A 17,684-nucleotide genomic window follows, 5' to 3' on the forward strand; every position below is an offset into this window, starting at 1 on the left:
CACACATCCTCCCTGCCAATGTCTCACCAGCACAACCCACCCAACCCAAAAACAAACCCTGAATGCCAACACAAACCATGGACACCCATCACCTATGCATGACCACTGCACATACCCATCCCCCCCACAAACCACCCTCACAACTCCTGCCACAAGGGAATGCCAGCACTGGGGGACAAGGGCACCCACAAATCGCACGCCATGGAACACACAGAAGCAATAACCATACTCTTTCACCCCTGCAGGGCCCGAACGCCAACACACCGGCCAGGAGGGTCCAGATATGTCCATCCCACCCCCAGAACAGGCCCTCAGTGAGGACAGCAGCTCTGTCGACCTAGAACCTGACGACCAGCCCGGACCATCGGGGACCTCTGGACAGTCGGTTCCCCACACACAGACACAGGCCACAGCAGACCTAACCCCCTCTGGGAATATCAGCACAGCTCCCACCCAGCGGGCCCATGCCTCTGTCTCCAGGACAGGTCAATCAGCGGTGTGTCCGCCACTACAGGGCACCCAGGCTGACCCAACAACAACAGGGACCTGGGGGCAGTGGTAGTGGGCACACCGTCCAGGGGACAGAGGCCCGGGGAAACAGGGCAACTGGGAGGGCTGCAGTGCGACAGGGGGGGGAGGACAGGCCCAGGGAACCGACTCTCCAAGAGGCCCTCACCACCATCATGGGAGCATACCACCGCTCCCAGGAGACGATGGCGACGGTACTGGCCAGGTTCCAGGAGATCCAGGCACAGCAGGAGGAACGGTACATGGGGTACAGAGAGGAGCTCAGGAACATTGTCCTGGCCCTGAACCTAATAGTCACCACATTGCGGGACCATGTGGCACCCCAAAGGGCCCCTGTCACCAGCCCGTACCAGGAACAGCCTACCACCTCCGCCGGCGCAAGTGGACAGGAGGCCCCCACACAACGACGGGCCACCAGAACCCCACCTCCTGCTGAAGATCAACCATCCCGCAAGAGGAACCTGAGATCTCAAAGGAAGACAGAGTAGGATGCCAAGACCCCCGCCAGCCTAAGATCCCCCCGGATGTCATTCCACTGTCCCACATCGTCACCCTGTCCAACCTTGAACTGCCCCTGCTCCATCCTTCCACAGGCATATGGACAATGCACCTGTGCGACCGAGAACTGGACTCTGCCATGGACATCACTCCACCCCCACCCATCACCGTTTTACTATCATGGACCTATATGTAGCACTTTAAATAAATCACTAATTGCACTTAAAACACTCAGGAGTCTGCTTGTATTCTTAACAAATGTATTACACTTAACGGTTCAAAATTGTTCAGTTACATTGTGATGACAACATACCAATGTCAATGTGCTTTACTCCATGGGCGAACAAACCAGAAGTCACGCAGTGGGTCATACAGCTCTGAAAAGGCAAGGGAAAGTCACAATTCAGTTGAAAGGAACTGGGGGGAAACACAGAAAGTAGAGATGCAGGAGGCCAGAAGTAAATGTAAAATGGCATGGGGGAATCTTACCTGGGTGCTACTGAAAATACTGTTGTATGACTGTGTCCCTGTTGTCCGTGTCGTCCCCGTCGTCTTCCTCCTCTTCACTCTCCACAGGCTCCACAGCTGCTACAACACCACCATCTGGACCATCCTCCTGCAGAAAAGGCACCTGGCGTCGCAATGCAGGATTGTGAAGCATACAGCAGGCCACGATGATCTGGCACACTTTCTTGGGTGAGTACATTAGGGATCCCCGTGTCATATGCAGGCACCTAAACCTGGCCTTCAGGAGGCCGAAGGTCCTTTCTATGATCCTCCTAGATCGGCGATGGGCCTCATTGTACCGTTCCTCTGCCCTGGTCCGGGGATTCCTCACTGGAGTCAGTAGCCACGGCAGGTTGGGGTAACCAGAGTCACCTATTAGCCACACACGGTGTCTCTGTAGCTGTTCCATCACATAAGGGATTCCTGTGGGTTGGCGGATGGGGGACATCAGTGCTGGCTCCAGCTGGGCACACAGTTCATGTATAGTGGCTCGGTCAAGTCGGTATCGAAGTATTATATGACGTTCCTCCATTGTCGACAGGTCCACCAGCGGTCGGTACACGGGAGGATTCATCCTTCTCCTCGCAAGTCCCAGCGGACGGTGCCTAGGAAGGACAACATGGAGCACAGAGTCAAGCAACCCACAGGTACGTAACTACAGCTTGCACAGTACACGATTCTCAATGCATTGAATGGCTTGTATGAGTGGCAATGCAAGGCCTAGGCCTGTGTGACGCAGTAGAAATCAGGCCATGTGGGCCCTTGAAATGGCGGCTGCCTGACCTGAGAAGTGTGACAGTGGGATGTGAGGTCAATGCGCTGGCGTGACACACCGTGGCGGTCGAAGACCGCGGCGCAAAGCCGCATTGGTTAACACCGAACCCTATGGGTTTCACGAGCCAATGACTAGCTGCGCCGGCGGTCGCGGAACGCACCGCGGCGGTACGCACCGCCGCGGGTGTGACCGCCATTTTCTATCTGGTTAATCACTCGAGACCTGATCATCCACAGGAGAGGACCTATACTGCAAGTGCTGCTGTGACCTCGGTCTGGGAGATACAATGGCTGCTGCGACTGGGGAAAGGGCCCCTGCCTTCACTACAGAAGAGTTGGAGAAACTTGGGGATGGGGTCCTGCCCCAGTATGCGCGACTCTACGGTCCTCCAGACCAACAGGTAAGTACACTGTGTGCACATTGAATGGGCTATGCCTGGGTTGTGTATGGTGGATGTAAGATGGTGGGGTGGGGAGACAATGACGAGTGCAAGGCACGACAGATGAGAGCATGTGCCACATGGCAAGGTTGGGGAGGGGGGGGCCAATCGCATCTATCATGCGGAAAATTGATGATATTTCAATTTCCACCCTGTACATGTCAAATAGGTCAGCGCCCATCAGAAAGTCGACATTTGGCGTGCCATCGCCAAGGAAGTCCGGAACCTGGGGGTCCACAACAGACGAGGCACCCACTGCCGCAAGAGGTGGGAGGACATCCGCCGCGGGACCAGGAAGACCGCCGAGTCACTGCTGGGGATGGCCTCCCAACCTAGGAGGGGTGCCAGTCGTACCCTGACCCCCCTGATGTCCCGGATCCTGGCGGTGGCCTACCCCGATTTGGATGGGCGCGTGAGGACATCACAGCAGACACAAGGGGGTGAGTACCAGCACATTCAGCTATCTTTACGCGCAGTGGAGGTGCCTGGGTGGGGGAAGAGGGCTGTGGGTGACATTAGGCCAGGGCGCTTTCTGTAGTGTAGTCCTCTCCTTTAGCCATGTCCCTGTGCCCCGCCCCCCACCTCTGTAGGGTGACAAGTACAGCTATCCATGGTCCTGCATCACCCATGTGCGCGTTTGTTGTCCCTAGACCTGTTGGCCTATTCACAAGTACTGAGTAGTGTACCCCGATTGCGCGGCTTAGTGCATGAGGCTCCTGTGTCTGTCCTCTCCGCCAACGGTGTTGACAATGCATGCACTCAACCTGTTTTTATGTCTCCCCCCACCCTTTTTCTTTATCTTTTTGTGCATGTGTGCATTAGCATCATCAGGCGGAGGAGAATTGGCACCGGAGCACGAGGGAGCTGCAACTCACAAGGCCCCGGTGGGCCATGGCACAGACACCGAGGCCACCAGTGATACGGAGGGCGAGGGGAGCTTCACAACGGGGAGCCGTGGTGACACCAGCGACACCGACACGTCCTCGGATGGGAGCTCCCTAGCGGTGGCGGCAACATCCGTGCCCCCCGCCTCTACAGGTACAGCCGCCACCCCGCGCACCAGCTCCGCCCTCCCAGCAGCCCCTCAGCCTTCGCTCCGTGCCCGCTCGCCCAAGAAGGCGGGCGTCTCCTTCGCCCCAGGCACCTCAGGCCCTGCCCCTGTTACCCCTGCTGCCCTCAGTGAGGAGGTCATTGACCTCCTACAGACCATCATTGTTGGGCAGTCTACCCTTTTGAATGCCATCCAGGGGGTAGAGAGGGAGGTGCATCGTAGCAATGCATACCTGGAGGGCATTCATTCGGGTCAGGCTGCCCATCAACGATCGTTCAATGCTCTGGCCTCAGCACTGACGGCAGCCATTGTCCCTGTTTCCAGCCTCCCTCTTCTAACTGCCTCCAGCCTGTCTCTGTCTCCTGTTCCTCTGCCTATCCCACCCACACCATCAGACCAGCCTGCACACACCTCAACACCCAAGGGCAGCTCATCCAGACATAAGCACCACAGATCACACAGACATTCACCCAAGCAACACCCAGATGCAGACATGCCAACAGCCACTACCACCTCTGTGTCCCCCACCTCCTCGTCTCCCTCCTCCCTCCCTGTGACGTCTCTACTCACACCTGCATGCACACCACCAACAGCCAGTACTTCCATCACCAGCACACCCTCCAGTACAGTCCACACATGTGCAGTCACCACCCCACTGCCATTTACACGTCCCCTGTGTCCTCTCCCACTGTGTCTGTCACCCCCTCTTCCAAGACACACAAACGCAGGCAGCCACCCACCCAACAGCCAACCACCTCACGACAGCCTCCAGCCCATGCACCTTCACCCAAGGACAGCACACCTGACTCTCCTACAACCACCTCCTCTTCCTCCACTCCCATAACCACTACACCTGCCCTTTACCCTGGTCCTAAAAAACTTTACCTCTCCACTCTTGACCTCTTTCCCTCACCTGACCCCCCCCCCTCCATCTGCTAAGAGTCCCAAGAGCGCCTCAGCCACCACCAGCCCGGCTTCAAGGGTCACCGTAGTGCATGGATTTTGGAGTCCCCCCTTTGCCAGCAGTGATACATCGGTCAGCAGCAAGGGGACAGCCAGCCCCCCCCCCCTGGAAAGAGGACCCGTAAAGTAAGGGGCCGCCGCGGGACGACTGACACGGCTGCCCCCAAGGACCAAAGTTCTGCCACTTCACCTGCCACAACATCCAGGGGAGGCAAGGGCCAGAGAGCCACATCGAAGGAGGGCAAGGGCAGCAGGGCGGAGAAGTCAGCCAGCAGGAGCGCGGACCAGGAGGGCCCCACAAGCCCCATCCCGGGTGTGAGGGAGGACACCCAAGGGCCCAGCACACCGTCACAGAAGGGTCCAGCAACTGCACGGTCGGAGGGCGACTGAGCAGGGAGTCGTGGCCAGGTCTGACTCCCTTGACTTACAGAACAAGCACCGCTGAACAGGGCCCGCCGTGCAGAAAGGCACCGCTGAACAGGGCCCGCCGTCCAGAAAGGCACCGCTGAAAAGGGCCCCGCCGTGCAGAAAGGCACCGCTGAACAGGGCCCCGCCGTCCAGAAAGGCACCGCTGAACAGGGCCCCGCCGTGCAGACAGGCACCGCTGAACAGGGCCCCGCCGTGCAGACAGGCACTGCTGAACAGGGCCCCGCCATCCAGAAAGGCACCGCTGAACAGGGCCCCGCCGTGCAGAAAGGCACCCCTGAACAGGGCCCCGCCGTCCAGAAAGGCACCCCTGAACAGGGCCCCGCCGTGCAGAAAGGCACCGCTGAACAGGGCACCGCCGGGAGGAGCACCGCTGAACAGGGGCCCTTCATCTCAAGCACCGCTCCGCTGGGCCCCGCCGTCTCAAGCACCGCTCCGCTGGGCCCTTCCTGTCAAGCACTGCTCCGCTGGGCCCCGCCGTCTCAAGCACCGCTCCGCTGGGCCCTTCCTGTCAAGCACCGCTCCGCTGGGCCCCGCCGTCTCAAGCACCGCTCCGCTGGGCCCTTCCTCTCAAGCACCGCTCCGCTGGGCCCCGCCCTCTCAAGCACCGCTCCGCTGGGCTCTTCCTGTCAAGCACCGCTCCGCTGGGCCCCGCCGTCTCAAGCACCGCTCCGCTGGGCCCTTCATCTCAAGCACCGCTCCGCTGGGCCCCGCCGTCTCAAGCACCGCTCCGCTGGGCCCTTCCTGTCAAGCACCGCTCTGCTGGGCCCCGCCGTCTCAAGCACCGCTCTGCTGGGCCCCGCCGTCTCAAGCACCGCTCCGCTGGGCTCTTCATCTCAAGCACCGCTCCGCTGGGCCCCGCCGTCTCAAGCACCGCTCCGCTGGGCCCTTCCTGTCAAGCACCGCTCTGCTGGGCCCCGCCGTCTCAAGCACCGCTCCGCTGGGCCCTTCATCTCAAGCACCGCTCCGCTGGGCCCCTTCCTGTCAAGCACCGCTCCGCTGGGCCCTTCCTGTCAAGCACTGCTCCGCTGGGCCCTTCATCTCAAGCACCGCTCCGCTGGACCCTTCATCTCAAGCACCGCTCCGCTGGGCCCCTCCTGTCAAGCACCGCTCCGCTGGGCCCTTCCTGTCAAGCACTGCTCCGCTGGGCCCTTCATCTCAAGCACCGCTCCGCTGGGCCCCGCCGTCTCAAGCACCGCTCCGCTGGGCACTTCATCTCAAGCACCGCTCCGCTGGGCCCCTTCCTGTCAAGCACCGCTCCGCTGGGCCCCAATTGCACCGCTGGCCCAATGACAGTGCCGGTTCTGTGTTGTGCTAATGTTCACGCAGCACTCGGGCCACCCTGCCTCCTCCATTGCCTGTGGAGACTGTTATCCACTTGATGGACTGTGGCTTTGCACTCCCCAGGATATGACAGTGGGCAAGCCACCCACTGTAGAGACTTGAGAGACTGTGGCTTTGCACTCCCCAGGATATGACAGTGGGCAAGCCACCCACTTGTGAGACTTGAGAGACTGTGGCTTTGCACTCCCCAGGATATGACAGTGGGCAAGCCACCCACTGTAGAGACTTGAGAGACTGAGGCTTTGCACTCCCCAGGATTGAACAGTGGGCATGGTGGCCCCTTCTTGGATCTGGCGTCGTGGACTCATGTGGCTGTGGTGCCCCTCCTTCCCTTCCCCCTGAGGTGCCTGTAGTTTTATCATCTGATGCCCCTGCAGTGTTCTCTCCAACTGACTCAGGTCTCCTGTGTGGGCTTTGCCCATGTGTTGATACACTTTGGCCCACGGACATTTGCAATTTCAGTGACTGTGCTGGACTTATTGCCTCTATTTATCGGTTACGCAATGTTTACACTTGGATTTTTTTGTTTCATTTTCCTATTTTACCATGACTTCAATGAACCTATTTTTTACATAAATTTAGTTTCTCACTTTAATTATATCTTTTTGTTATTCCGGGGGGTTTGGGTGGGGTCACTTTGACTTGGTGCTCTGCATTGGTGTGTAGATAGTTGGGGGGTGGGTGTAATGCATATGTGTGTGCCCGTAACCCTTCCTCCTCCCCCCCTCCCCTGTGTCGTAGGTGCGGTACTCACCGTTGTCGTCTGCGCCGGAGTTCGTACTTGTGGTAGATGAGCAGGTAGACGAGAGCAGGTAGGATGTTCAATTCGGGCTCCATGCTGTCCTCCGTCCTCGTGGAGTGTATAGAGGTGAGCGTTTTCCCGTTTGTAGTCTGTTTCCGCCGTGTTTTTATCGGCGGTGCTCCCGCCCCGGAAAAGGTGGCGGGTTGGTGAGTTGTGATAGGGTGGGCGGTACATTGTCTGCCGCCTGCCTGTTGGCGTGACCGCCGCGCTGTTTGTGTGTCCCGCCGTGGCGGTCGGAGTGTTAAAGTGGCGGGCTCTGTTGGCGGTTCCCGCCAGGGTCAGAATTCCATTTTTTGGACCGCCAGCCTGTTGGCGGGTTGGCCGCCGCTTTATCACCGACCGCCAGGGTCAGAATGACCCCCATTGTGTTGTCAGTTGAAATCATGATCAAACCCCAGCCCACTGACATTCATCCCTACCCTCCCCCCTTCTCGCTACTATCATGGCCTTCTTTCTCTCTTCACGCTGTCTCTCCCCCACACCCTTTCATTTCCATATTCTGTTATCTACTTCTCAGCCTCTTCCTTTATCGTCGATTAACAACTCATAAAAGTTGTTGACTTTCCCCTGCCACTCTCCACCCTACCTGTCTTATTCTTCAGATCAACTCACCCTATGCGCACATCTGTCTCTCCCCTTCTATTGATGACACAGGTAACCTCCACTGTCTGTAACCAACTGCTATATATTATTCTTACCCACTTTCTAATAGAGTCCTCTTAGTTGGATCCCTCTCAACCAAGCCCTCTTCTCTATACCTCTACTCTCTCAAATGTTTTGTCTCTTCCTGCTCCAAAATAAACTCCTCCCAGTATGTTCCCAAATCTAGCACCCATGTCTTCAAAGTTGGGTCTCTTTTTTTTTTTTTTTTACCACCTCAGCTGCACCTTTGAATCATAACTCTGTCCTTCCGGACACCAGCAGCAGCAAGGCATGAAAATCCTCAAAATCCTGCTTTCTTCTACCCTGTTCTTGAAAGCAGTGAACGCTTAGCTGTCATGAACGTGGCACAACTCTCTCTCCCAAGCTCAAGTCGTCTTTTGCTCCCCCAGTCAGACAGCCTGTCCAGCCAGTCACGATGCCATGTGTACCATGCTGAGAGACAACCTGGGACCTCGTCCTTACCAACCGAGCCGCTCCTTTTCCAATTAGGATATGTACCTACCCTTCTTGAAGTTTACAGTACCCACTCCTTGCCTCTCTCTTTGCTGTTTTCTGAAATAGACTCCACTGATGAGCTCTGTAGCAGGGACTATGTAGCTACTGCCACCATTACGGCAGGCTCTGTCTATAGACCTCTATATAGACTATAGGTATATTCCCTTGCAAGCGAGAGTTAACTATAGTAATCTCCCAAATTCAATTACATCCCCTGCCCGCACCGCTCCCCATTGCTTACTATATTACTGTAGATCTGCAGTGAAACATAGACTCAGAGTTCATGACCCTTTTACAAGTTAAAAACTAGATGTTCTTTTTCTTACAGAGGTTTGGCTTAAAGACACTTCTCACAATGTCATGGTCTTCCAGCTTCCTCCTGCCCACTCTATTCTGCATTATGACCTGGAAAATAGACTAGCAGAAGATTAGGTGTAATTTTCAGCAAGTTCAATGTTAGTCAGTTGGCACCAATACCTACGCCTTCTTCTGTTGTCAGATTGGTGAGAACAAACAGCTACAATTACCGCTGATTAGGCCCAATCTCATCTGTCATCCTCTGGGTGACATTTTGAAATATACTGACATATGTACGACGCACATTAGTAATCAATTTATTCCTTCTAAATTTCTAACATATTTTACATGATTTCAATTTACCTTGAGGGGACTGCAATGATAGTTAAACAAATATGTTCTACTTAGTGCTCTGTTCCTGTGATCTCATCCATCACCCCACTCAGCCCACTCCTACTAGAGTTTGAATGCTCAAACTCGTAATCTCAAATGTGTGCCTAATCATCCCTGAAGGCTGGATTCATTGAGGGTTCATCGGACCATTCCCCAGTTCCCTTCCTACAAGTTTCAGCTCACAGCAAAAGCTATGGGTAAATCCAAAAATACTGATCTTGGTTTCGGGATATTATAAACCTTAACAACCCAGCAATACCATCTCTTCTAGCTGTGTCCCCCCAAATCAGTCCCCATAAACACCTCTGTCTCCAGATTCAACAAATGTAAACTGAAGTTTTAATTCTTGATGTTGTGGCTTTACTTTGCCCCCAATCTGACTGTTGTTTAATCCCTCATTTCGCCGTTGCTTAGCTCAGCCTCATTAGGTCGCAGCCTTCCAGACGGCACAGCTGTCTATTTTGTTAAAGACATCTTGGGGACTTTTAGAATATTGACCTAGGAATGCATGCCACTCGTTGATTGCTATTGACTTTTTGGTTTGTAAATCCAACTTTCTGGCTTTCCATTTGCTGGCTTTAACCGCTTTACGCTGTCCAGTTTCAGTTGGTCCCTCCCGTTGCCTAAACTGTTTTTTTCGTATCCGTCCATAAATTTGTTTTCTGTTATCAGGACCTTAAATCTTGTTCTTTTTTTGTCACATTTGCTGTGCATTCAAAGACCGAGGTCAAATGTCAGGCGCTGTCTTTCAAGGGTGTTCGTTTATTGTTCTTTCTCTGACTTCAAAGTGAGAGGATTTATGTGACAATGTTGCTGAATACTGGAGGTAGGAAAGAGTTTTTTTCTAGCACACAAGAATGTTTAAATGAACTGTGTAAGTATTTCAGAAAATATCATAATTATGAACGCAAATGAAGCATGTTTTTTTGTTATTTCTGAAGTGTGTTGGAAACCGACACTTTAATATGATCAAAACAAATCATTAAGCTAGGGGATGCAATTTCCAGACATTTTTGTCTGTGTACTGTATAGTTTTATTAGAAAAAATTTAGGTTTGTGCAAACATAATGGTCATTTCAATTTAAAATATGTTGTCTGTAATGGCAGTGTTTTACCACACCACAAATACTCCACTCTAGGCCACTCCATTCTACTCTGCACTACTCCACTCTACTCTGCACCACTGCACTTTACACCACTCCACTGCACTGCACTCTGCACCACTCCACTCTATGCCACTGCTCTCAAAACCGCTCCACTCTACCCTGTACCACTCTACTCTCTGCCAGTGCATTCTTCTCCACTCCAGTCTAGGCCACATCAATCTACTCTGCACAACTCAACTCTATGCCACTGTACTCTACACCACTCTACAATGCTGCACTCTACTCCACTGCACTCTACGACAGTACACTCTACACAGCTGCTCTCTGTTGCTGCACTCTACACCACTACACTCTACTCTGCATCACTCTACTCTGTGACACTGCTCTCCACGCCCTCTACTCCACTCTGCACCACTGCACTCTGACACTCTACTCAACATTGCACTCTCTGCCACTGATTTCTACACCACTCTTTCCTGCACTACTCCACATCTATGCAACTGCACTTTAAGGCACTATATTCCACTCTGAACCACTCTATGCCACTCAACTCTACTCTGCACTCTACACCACTGCACTGTACTCTGCGCTTCTACCCTCCATCTCTGCATCACTCAGCTCTATGCCACTCCACTCTGCACCACTTTACGCCACTGTATTCTATGCCACTGCACTCTACGCCACTGCACATTATGCCACTCTACTTTGTGTCACTCCGCTCTTTGCCATTACGTACTAATCCATGCACTGCATTATATGAAGCTGCATTGTTCACCACAGAAATCAATGCCACTGCACTTTACACCACTATACATGCAAAATGTAGATGCCAGTGCACTTTACCAGTCCACTCTACTCTGTCACTCCACTGTATGCCTCTCTATGGGGCTCCACATTAGGCCATCCCAATACATGACACTCTCTGCCACTCCAGCCTACAACATTCTGGTACACTCTTCACCATTCCACTCTACAAAACTCCATTCCACTAACCTTTAGTCATGCTGAACACCAGCCAAGCTGGTGAACAGCGTGGCTACAGCACATTGGCAAAGACTATAACTCTTGCATAGGCGAGCCCAATTGGCTTAGCCACTGCTTGTTTTGTTTGATGACACAATTTTTGTTATGTGTAGCCGGGCAGCGTTTGGGAGCATAACACCACTGCTTTTTGTTGGCTAGCCTCACCTACTTTTGTTGCTTATCACCACTTCTTTTTGTAACTTAGTTCCAACTAAATGTCTCTGTTACTTTGTGTAGTGGTATTATTAGGAATAGCATCTTTCGTAAATAACACTTCATAAACTAACGGTTACATTGACAGGCAAGTGCGAAAATCAACACCTCGCAATGAAAGGCGCAGGCAAAGGTGTTAAGCAAAGAAAAGGGAACAAACAAAGAACAATAAGGTGCCATGGGAGTCACACAAAAAACATGAGATGAGCTTTAAAAAATAAAACTGACATCACACTTATTCGGACGGATTTGGAGGAGTCTTAAACATGTCCAGAAGCTCACGAGAAATATTTGAGCACAAAACAATCTACACACACACATTCACGCATAACAGAAGTTGTTCACGCAAATATGACAGAGGTAGACACGAAAAATATTTGGAGAAAAAAGGTCACAAGCTGGAGGAGGAACATTTATAAAAGAGAACGTAGGCAAAGAGAATAATGGACAAAAAAGTGAAAATGCCTTTCAACAAGAGGTGGATAAGCCAGAAGAACATGGAAAGTGGTGGAACAGAGGGACCACACCGTACACACAAAAATGAACAAAAGATTGGATTGAAAGGACAGTATGAGATGAGATGCATTGAAAAGTATTAACATTTAGCAGAGTAACGTGGAAGTATGGGATTATTCTATTCCATTCTAATATATTGTTGCTTAGCTGCACCTCTTTCTGTTGAACTATTTACGTAGCTTGTCTACACATCTCAATGTCAGTTAGCCCCACATTTTGATGTTGCTTGAACATGTTTCATGACGTAGTTTATCCCCAAATTTTGATGCTTGGCCCTAGATTTTGCAGATCCCCATGTTTCGGTGACACTGAGCCCCACATCTTAACAAAGCGTAACTGCATTTCTTTGTTTAGCTTTATCCCATTTTGTGATGCGAGTTGCCCTCCCTTCGTGATTGGTTTTGTTTAAGGCTGGGTGAAGTTTTCTTTGAAAAGGCATAATTTCCTGTAATTTCTGGCAGTTTGCGAAGTACTTGTTATTAAAAATTGCCAGATTTTATAATTTCTAGTCTGTTCCGATGCAAATTCTATAGCGGATGCTAGAGAATAATGTGACCAAACCAAGCAAGGAAGATCCTGTTCATGGAACGTGAAGTATTTTTGCACTATTATTTTTAGAATGAAATGCATCCTAGAATCCAAATTGGACGGAAGGATACATTTCACACTAAATTATAGAACTAAGGGCCAGATGTATCAAAGCTTTTTGCATTCACAAACGGTGCGAATGCCCGTTTGCAAATGCAAAAAGCCATTTCAGAATGTATCAAAGGCATTCTGAATGCAATTTTAAGGAATCCCTAAAATAGCGATTCCTTAAAATAGCGACCCTGTTTAGAGAGTCCCAAATTACGACCCTCTAAATAAGAAATCGCAAATAAGGATTCCTTATTTGCGATTTCTAAAGCACATGTAAGAAGCAATTCCTTAATACGAATTGGGCATTAAGTAATCGCTATTACCACCAAGTTAAACTTGGTGGTAACCATGTGCAAATTTAAAAAATGCATTTAAAATGCATTTTTAAAATTTACATGTAAAGCGCACATGCCCTTTTGGCATGTGTGCACCTTACATGTTGTAAAAAAATGTTTTGGGGTGCAGCAGAGGGGGCCCTAGGCCCCCAGCACCCTGGACTTTGCATTTCCCAAAATTGCGAATTCCAGTTAGGAATTCGCAATTCGGGACATGCAAAATATTTGCAAATATGGGCCGACAGGCCCATAGATGCGAATGGGGGCTGTATCGCAATTTGCGATTCGGTAATAGCATTTGCGATTTTTAAGAAATCGCTATTACCGAATCGCAAATGTGATACATTGCATTTTGCAAATCAGAAATAGCGATTTCTTAAAAATCGCTATTTCCGATTCGCAAAATGCATTCTTGATACATCTGGCCCTAAATTCCAGTTTTGCATTTCACATAATTTCATGTAATTTTCCAAAATGTTGCGTAGTTATACAATAGAAAATTGCAGGAATGTTACACACCTTTACTTCTGTTTATTCTAGCTGGTATAATGTACCTGTCCTTGTCACTGTGTAGAGTAGCCCATCTCTTGGTGGGTTTTAGCCTATAAACTGGTTTAGTTTAGCCCCAGTTCTTGGATTGGCATAGGCTCAGTAAGATGCCAGTGTGCTCTGAGATGAAAGAGGAGTGCGCTGAAATTCCACATCTTATCACAATCTGTGTATTAATTAGCCAGACATTTACAATGTTTTAAAAAATCACAACAATCAACTGTATTTTCATTAACCTAAACATACTGAAGATGTGATAATGTGTCACTGAATGGAAATATTGTACCTTGTAGCAGCGAACCTTGAATTAATGATTGACATGTTAGTCTTGAAGTATCACACGTGCATTACAAACTTTATCTACTGACTAAACTAAAGCAGATAGTTCATTAATAAGCCCATTTTATTCATACTGTGTGACGAAGCTGCTTCCATTACCATTCAGTTATAGAGCTAGTCATTTGTGCAGTACTGTTAAGTACTGGTTCGTATTTGCAGAACTTTCCTTCAACTAAAATAAAGAGTGTGGATTTATTTTGTTTCAATAATGTAGCCTATTGACATCTAGAAGACCTAATAAATGTTGGTAATCTTGAAAGTAATTTTTCCCATTGAAAATAATACAGCTTGTTTATTTGTTTTCTAGGAGAGTTTGGATATAGGTGATGATGACGATGATGATGATAAGGTATGTGCTGAAAATTGTCACATTTTATAGGCCCTTTCACTTTTGAAAACATTGTTCTCACTCTGTCATTAGAAGTGAAGGTAAACAATATTCAATGAGTTAATAATCATATTTCCAAGCTGCCAAATAAGAATAAAGTGAAGCTTGGTCGGTTATAGTCATTACAATATAGGTGTGCTTTCTACCCTAAGTAAAGTGACAACTCATACAATATGCGGTGCTCCATAAATTGCTTACTCTACTAAAGAAAAAAATGACCTTAAATATATGTATGATTACAATATTCATGGATGGTTCGTTACATCATGATATTTTGAGGCAGAGATGAGTTTGACCTTTCAGGGAGGTCCATGACACACAATTTAGTCTTGGGATGTTTTCTGATTCACAGTGGTGAAGGGGGAAGTCTTAAATGTTGTAGTGTGTGAGATCATCTCGGAACAAACAAAATAGACTTAGGCCCTGATTACGAGTTTGGTAGACTGGAACACACGTCTGCCAAATTCCTGATACGGTGGCCACCACTGTGGTGACGACCCCCTCCCTGCCGGCCCCATTATGACTTTCCCGCTGGCTTAATAGGAGTAATTTCTGTAGGTTTCTGCCAGCCAGCCCAGCTGGAAAGTGGCAGCAGCATTGTCACTGGATCGTAATCGAGCCGGTGGCAATGCAGCTGCCCTCAGTGGCAGCAGCACCCTCGTAATGCACACTGTCTGCGCAGTGAACAGTGCGCATTACAAGGGTGCTGGGCAGGGGGACCCCTGCCTGCACTGTCCATGCCATAGGCCCCCTTGTGGTCCCCTGCACCTGTTCTCTGCCAGCCTTTTCATGGCACTTTGTTTCTTAAAGATAGACCGAATACCTTTCTAGATCAGGTTTCAAATGCATATATTTTCCTACAATAGGCGTTCAGTATTAGCACATACATATATAAATTACATTTGTAGCTCTTAATGCATAAAAGCAGAATGCTTCTTGTGACACAAAGTGTCACTGCTGTATTGATGTTCTTTATGGTAATATTTTGTCCCAACAATATTCCCTTCCAACATCCGCTACCTTTCTTAACAATTGGAAACTGATTGCTGTACTATTTATATTAATGAAGCACACTATTTGCAACTTTTTGCAAAAAGTTGCTGGGCTCCGTGCCAGCGTTAACAACTTTTTAACAGTAAGTCTCACGCCGATTTAACACCAATTTAGTTATTGAGACAGGTAAATGGTGACTTTTTGTGAACTGTCACTTTATGCTGAGAGGAGTTTAAGGATCACAACACGAAAAGGAGCTTGTTGCAATAAAGTAAAAACCTTTTTGCTATAGCTAGCCAGTCAAGGCATGTGTAGAACATAAACGGGGCTCATTTTAGAATTAGGACTTCTTTGCATCTCGGTTAAAATGTTACAAATTTGTATGCTTTTCCCAGTCAGTAGCACTTTTCAACTTTTCAGTAACATATTTTGTGAATGTCCATCATGATTTCTAAAACATTTTGTGATGCGCTGTTAACTGCATTTTTGCAAAAGGAGCTGCTGCACGAGCAGTCACCAACTTTGCTTTGCAGCTGCTTTTTAGGTTTCCCCAACTAGACAGCTTTTGCTGTCTCTAGGGCAATGCCTCTTGTAAATCATAATGCTTCTTGTAAATCAGAATAAAAGCTTACAGGTAAAGCCTGCCCATTACTTACCATTAGTTGGCTTTTTTTTGCCACTGCTGCTTCTTATTCTGCAGTCTGCCTTCCTTGTGTTTGTTCCTTCCCTCATTTTGCCCCTCCTTTTATCCCTCCCCTGGAACATTGCCTCATTACCATCCTTTATATTGGCTGGCTTGTAGTTTTCCAAAGCTCACTTTTTAGAGAACTACTTTTTTCTTTTTCGTTAAGTACTCCATAAGAGTGCATGGATTTTCCATCTCTCTTCCTCATGTGCTTTTTCCATGACCAAGTACATGCCCCACTGCGATCCGTTTTGCTCTTTCTCTCTCAAGTGCTACTCTCTCTCCCTCTTTCATATATGTTTCTCTGCAGCACTGAAACCACCACCGAACTCCGTGTTGCTCTCTAACTCATGTGCTGCTTTTCCTCTCCTTTATCACTTCTGCCCCTACCCAGCTTTATTTTAGTTTTTATATAATCCTACCTGCCTCCACCATGCTGCTTCCCACACCCCCTTCTCCGTTTCTCACTCACCCCTCGTGGTGCTGTTACATTGTTAAATTATTTACATTTTTGGAAGAGCCCTGCAGCTCCCATTTGCTGCGGACTACTCCTTTTGCTGTAATGCACCTTAGAACAAGTGAAAATGTATTTTTCTATTTACCGAATCAAATAGAGTCCGCCATCTTGGATTAGTAAATAAAAGGATAAATAAAATGATGCCCGCGTCATTCAGCATGTGCTCAAATGTGTGGTGGTGTGTGCATGAATGTCCATCAAACATACGTGTGCCGCATAAATGACGCAATCATCAGTAGTTTCATGACGCATATGCGCTATGCATTCATCACCTTATGACACATTTTTGGCTTTGCTTCATAGACTTAGCTGATGCACTCCTTTCTGCATCATGCTCCTGATAGGAATCTTTTCTCTCACACACTGTGTATTCAAAAACTTAAAGGTTACCCCCAAAAGTTCTTTTTTGAACCACAGTAGATATAACTGCAAATATGGTGCTGTTGTTTATTAAGACCCCATAAAGACGGTTATTTATTAATAACAAATAGAAAGAAAGGAAGCATTCTGCTATATACTCATGCTTATGGATTGCCTTTCTTAATTTCCTTCCTGTTCTTATTTCTTTATGCCAAAAAAGGCAATTAAAAGTAAAGTGGTGTTCATCCTTGGATATGACTTGAAACGTCCTGGTTTCTGTTTCCCGTCGTAAGTAGGTCGTGGGCTGTCACAGTCCTCTCATGCCGACAGTTTTTCTAGATTCTGGTGCTTGTTAAACAAGACAGACCATGCTTCTGGAAATTGTAACACACCCTGGGAGAGAGTTACTGTTTATAAATTATATCCATCCAGAGTATGCAGTTCAAAAACAGAAGAGCTGCATATCTCCCTTTTTATGTCGACTCTCCATCTGTAAGACGATATTATTGCATTGCCCGCGCTCCAATGTCCAGTATATGTCACAGTGAAAGATAAGACTATGCTGGGAACCTGCACACTTCCAAATGAACTGATAGTTTCCCAGCATTTCTCTGCCTGCATGACGTTCAGTCCGTTCCCTGTTTTTTTATTCCTTTATTAGACGTAATGCAGACTCCAAACTCAGCAACCTGTCTTTCTCTGCAAACCCCTAGTGCAGGCAGCCTTTGATTCAAAAAGTGTGGCAGCCATTGACATCATGTCACCAGCACCACGAGGAGTGGTAAAAGGGAATCGCCATGTTGCTGAGCGACCCAGCTCCTTCCAATTTACCTATGAGCA

The 17,684-nt window shown here is 48.9% G+C and overlaps 1 protein-coding gene across 2 annotated transcripts in view; it reads left to right on the plus strand.

Moving 5' to 3' along the window:
* Positions 1–17,684, plus strand: part of MCTP2 (multiple C2 and transmembrane domain containing 2) — an 896,516-nt gene that overhangs the window by 739,511 nt on the left and 139,321 nt on the right. For both annotated transcript variants that reach the window (XM_069222757.1, XM_069222756.1), the window contains one exon: positions 14,209–14,250. In XM_069222757.1, coding sequence (XP_069078858.1) covers positions 14,209–14,250 — 42 coding nt within the window. The remainder of the gene's footprint in view (positions 1–14,208; positions 14,251–17,684) is intronic.

The sequence above is a fragment of the Pleurodeles waltl genome, chromosome 3_1, assembly GCF_031143425.1.
Source record: "Pleurodeles waltl isolate 20211129_DDA chromosome 3_1, aPleWal1.hap1.20221129, whole genome shotgun sequence".
NCBI classification, from domain to species: Eukaryota; Metazoa; Chordata; class Amphibia; order Caudata; family Salamandridae; genus Pleurodeles; species Pleurodeles waltl.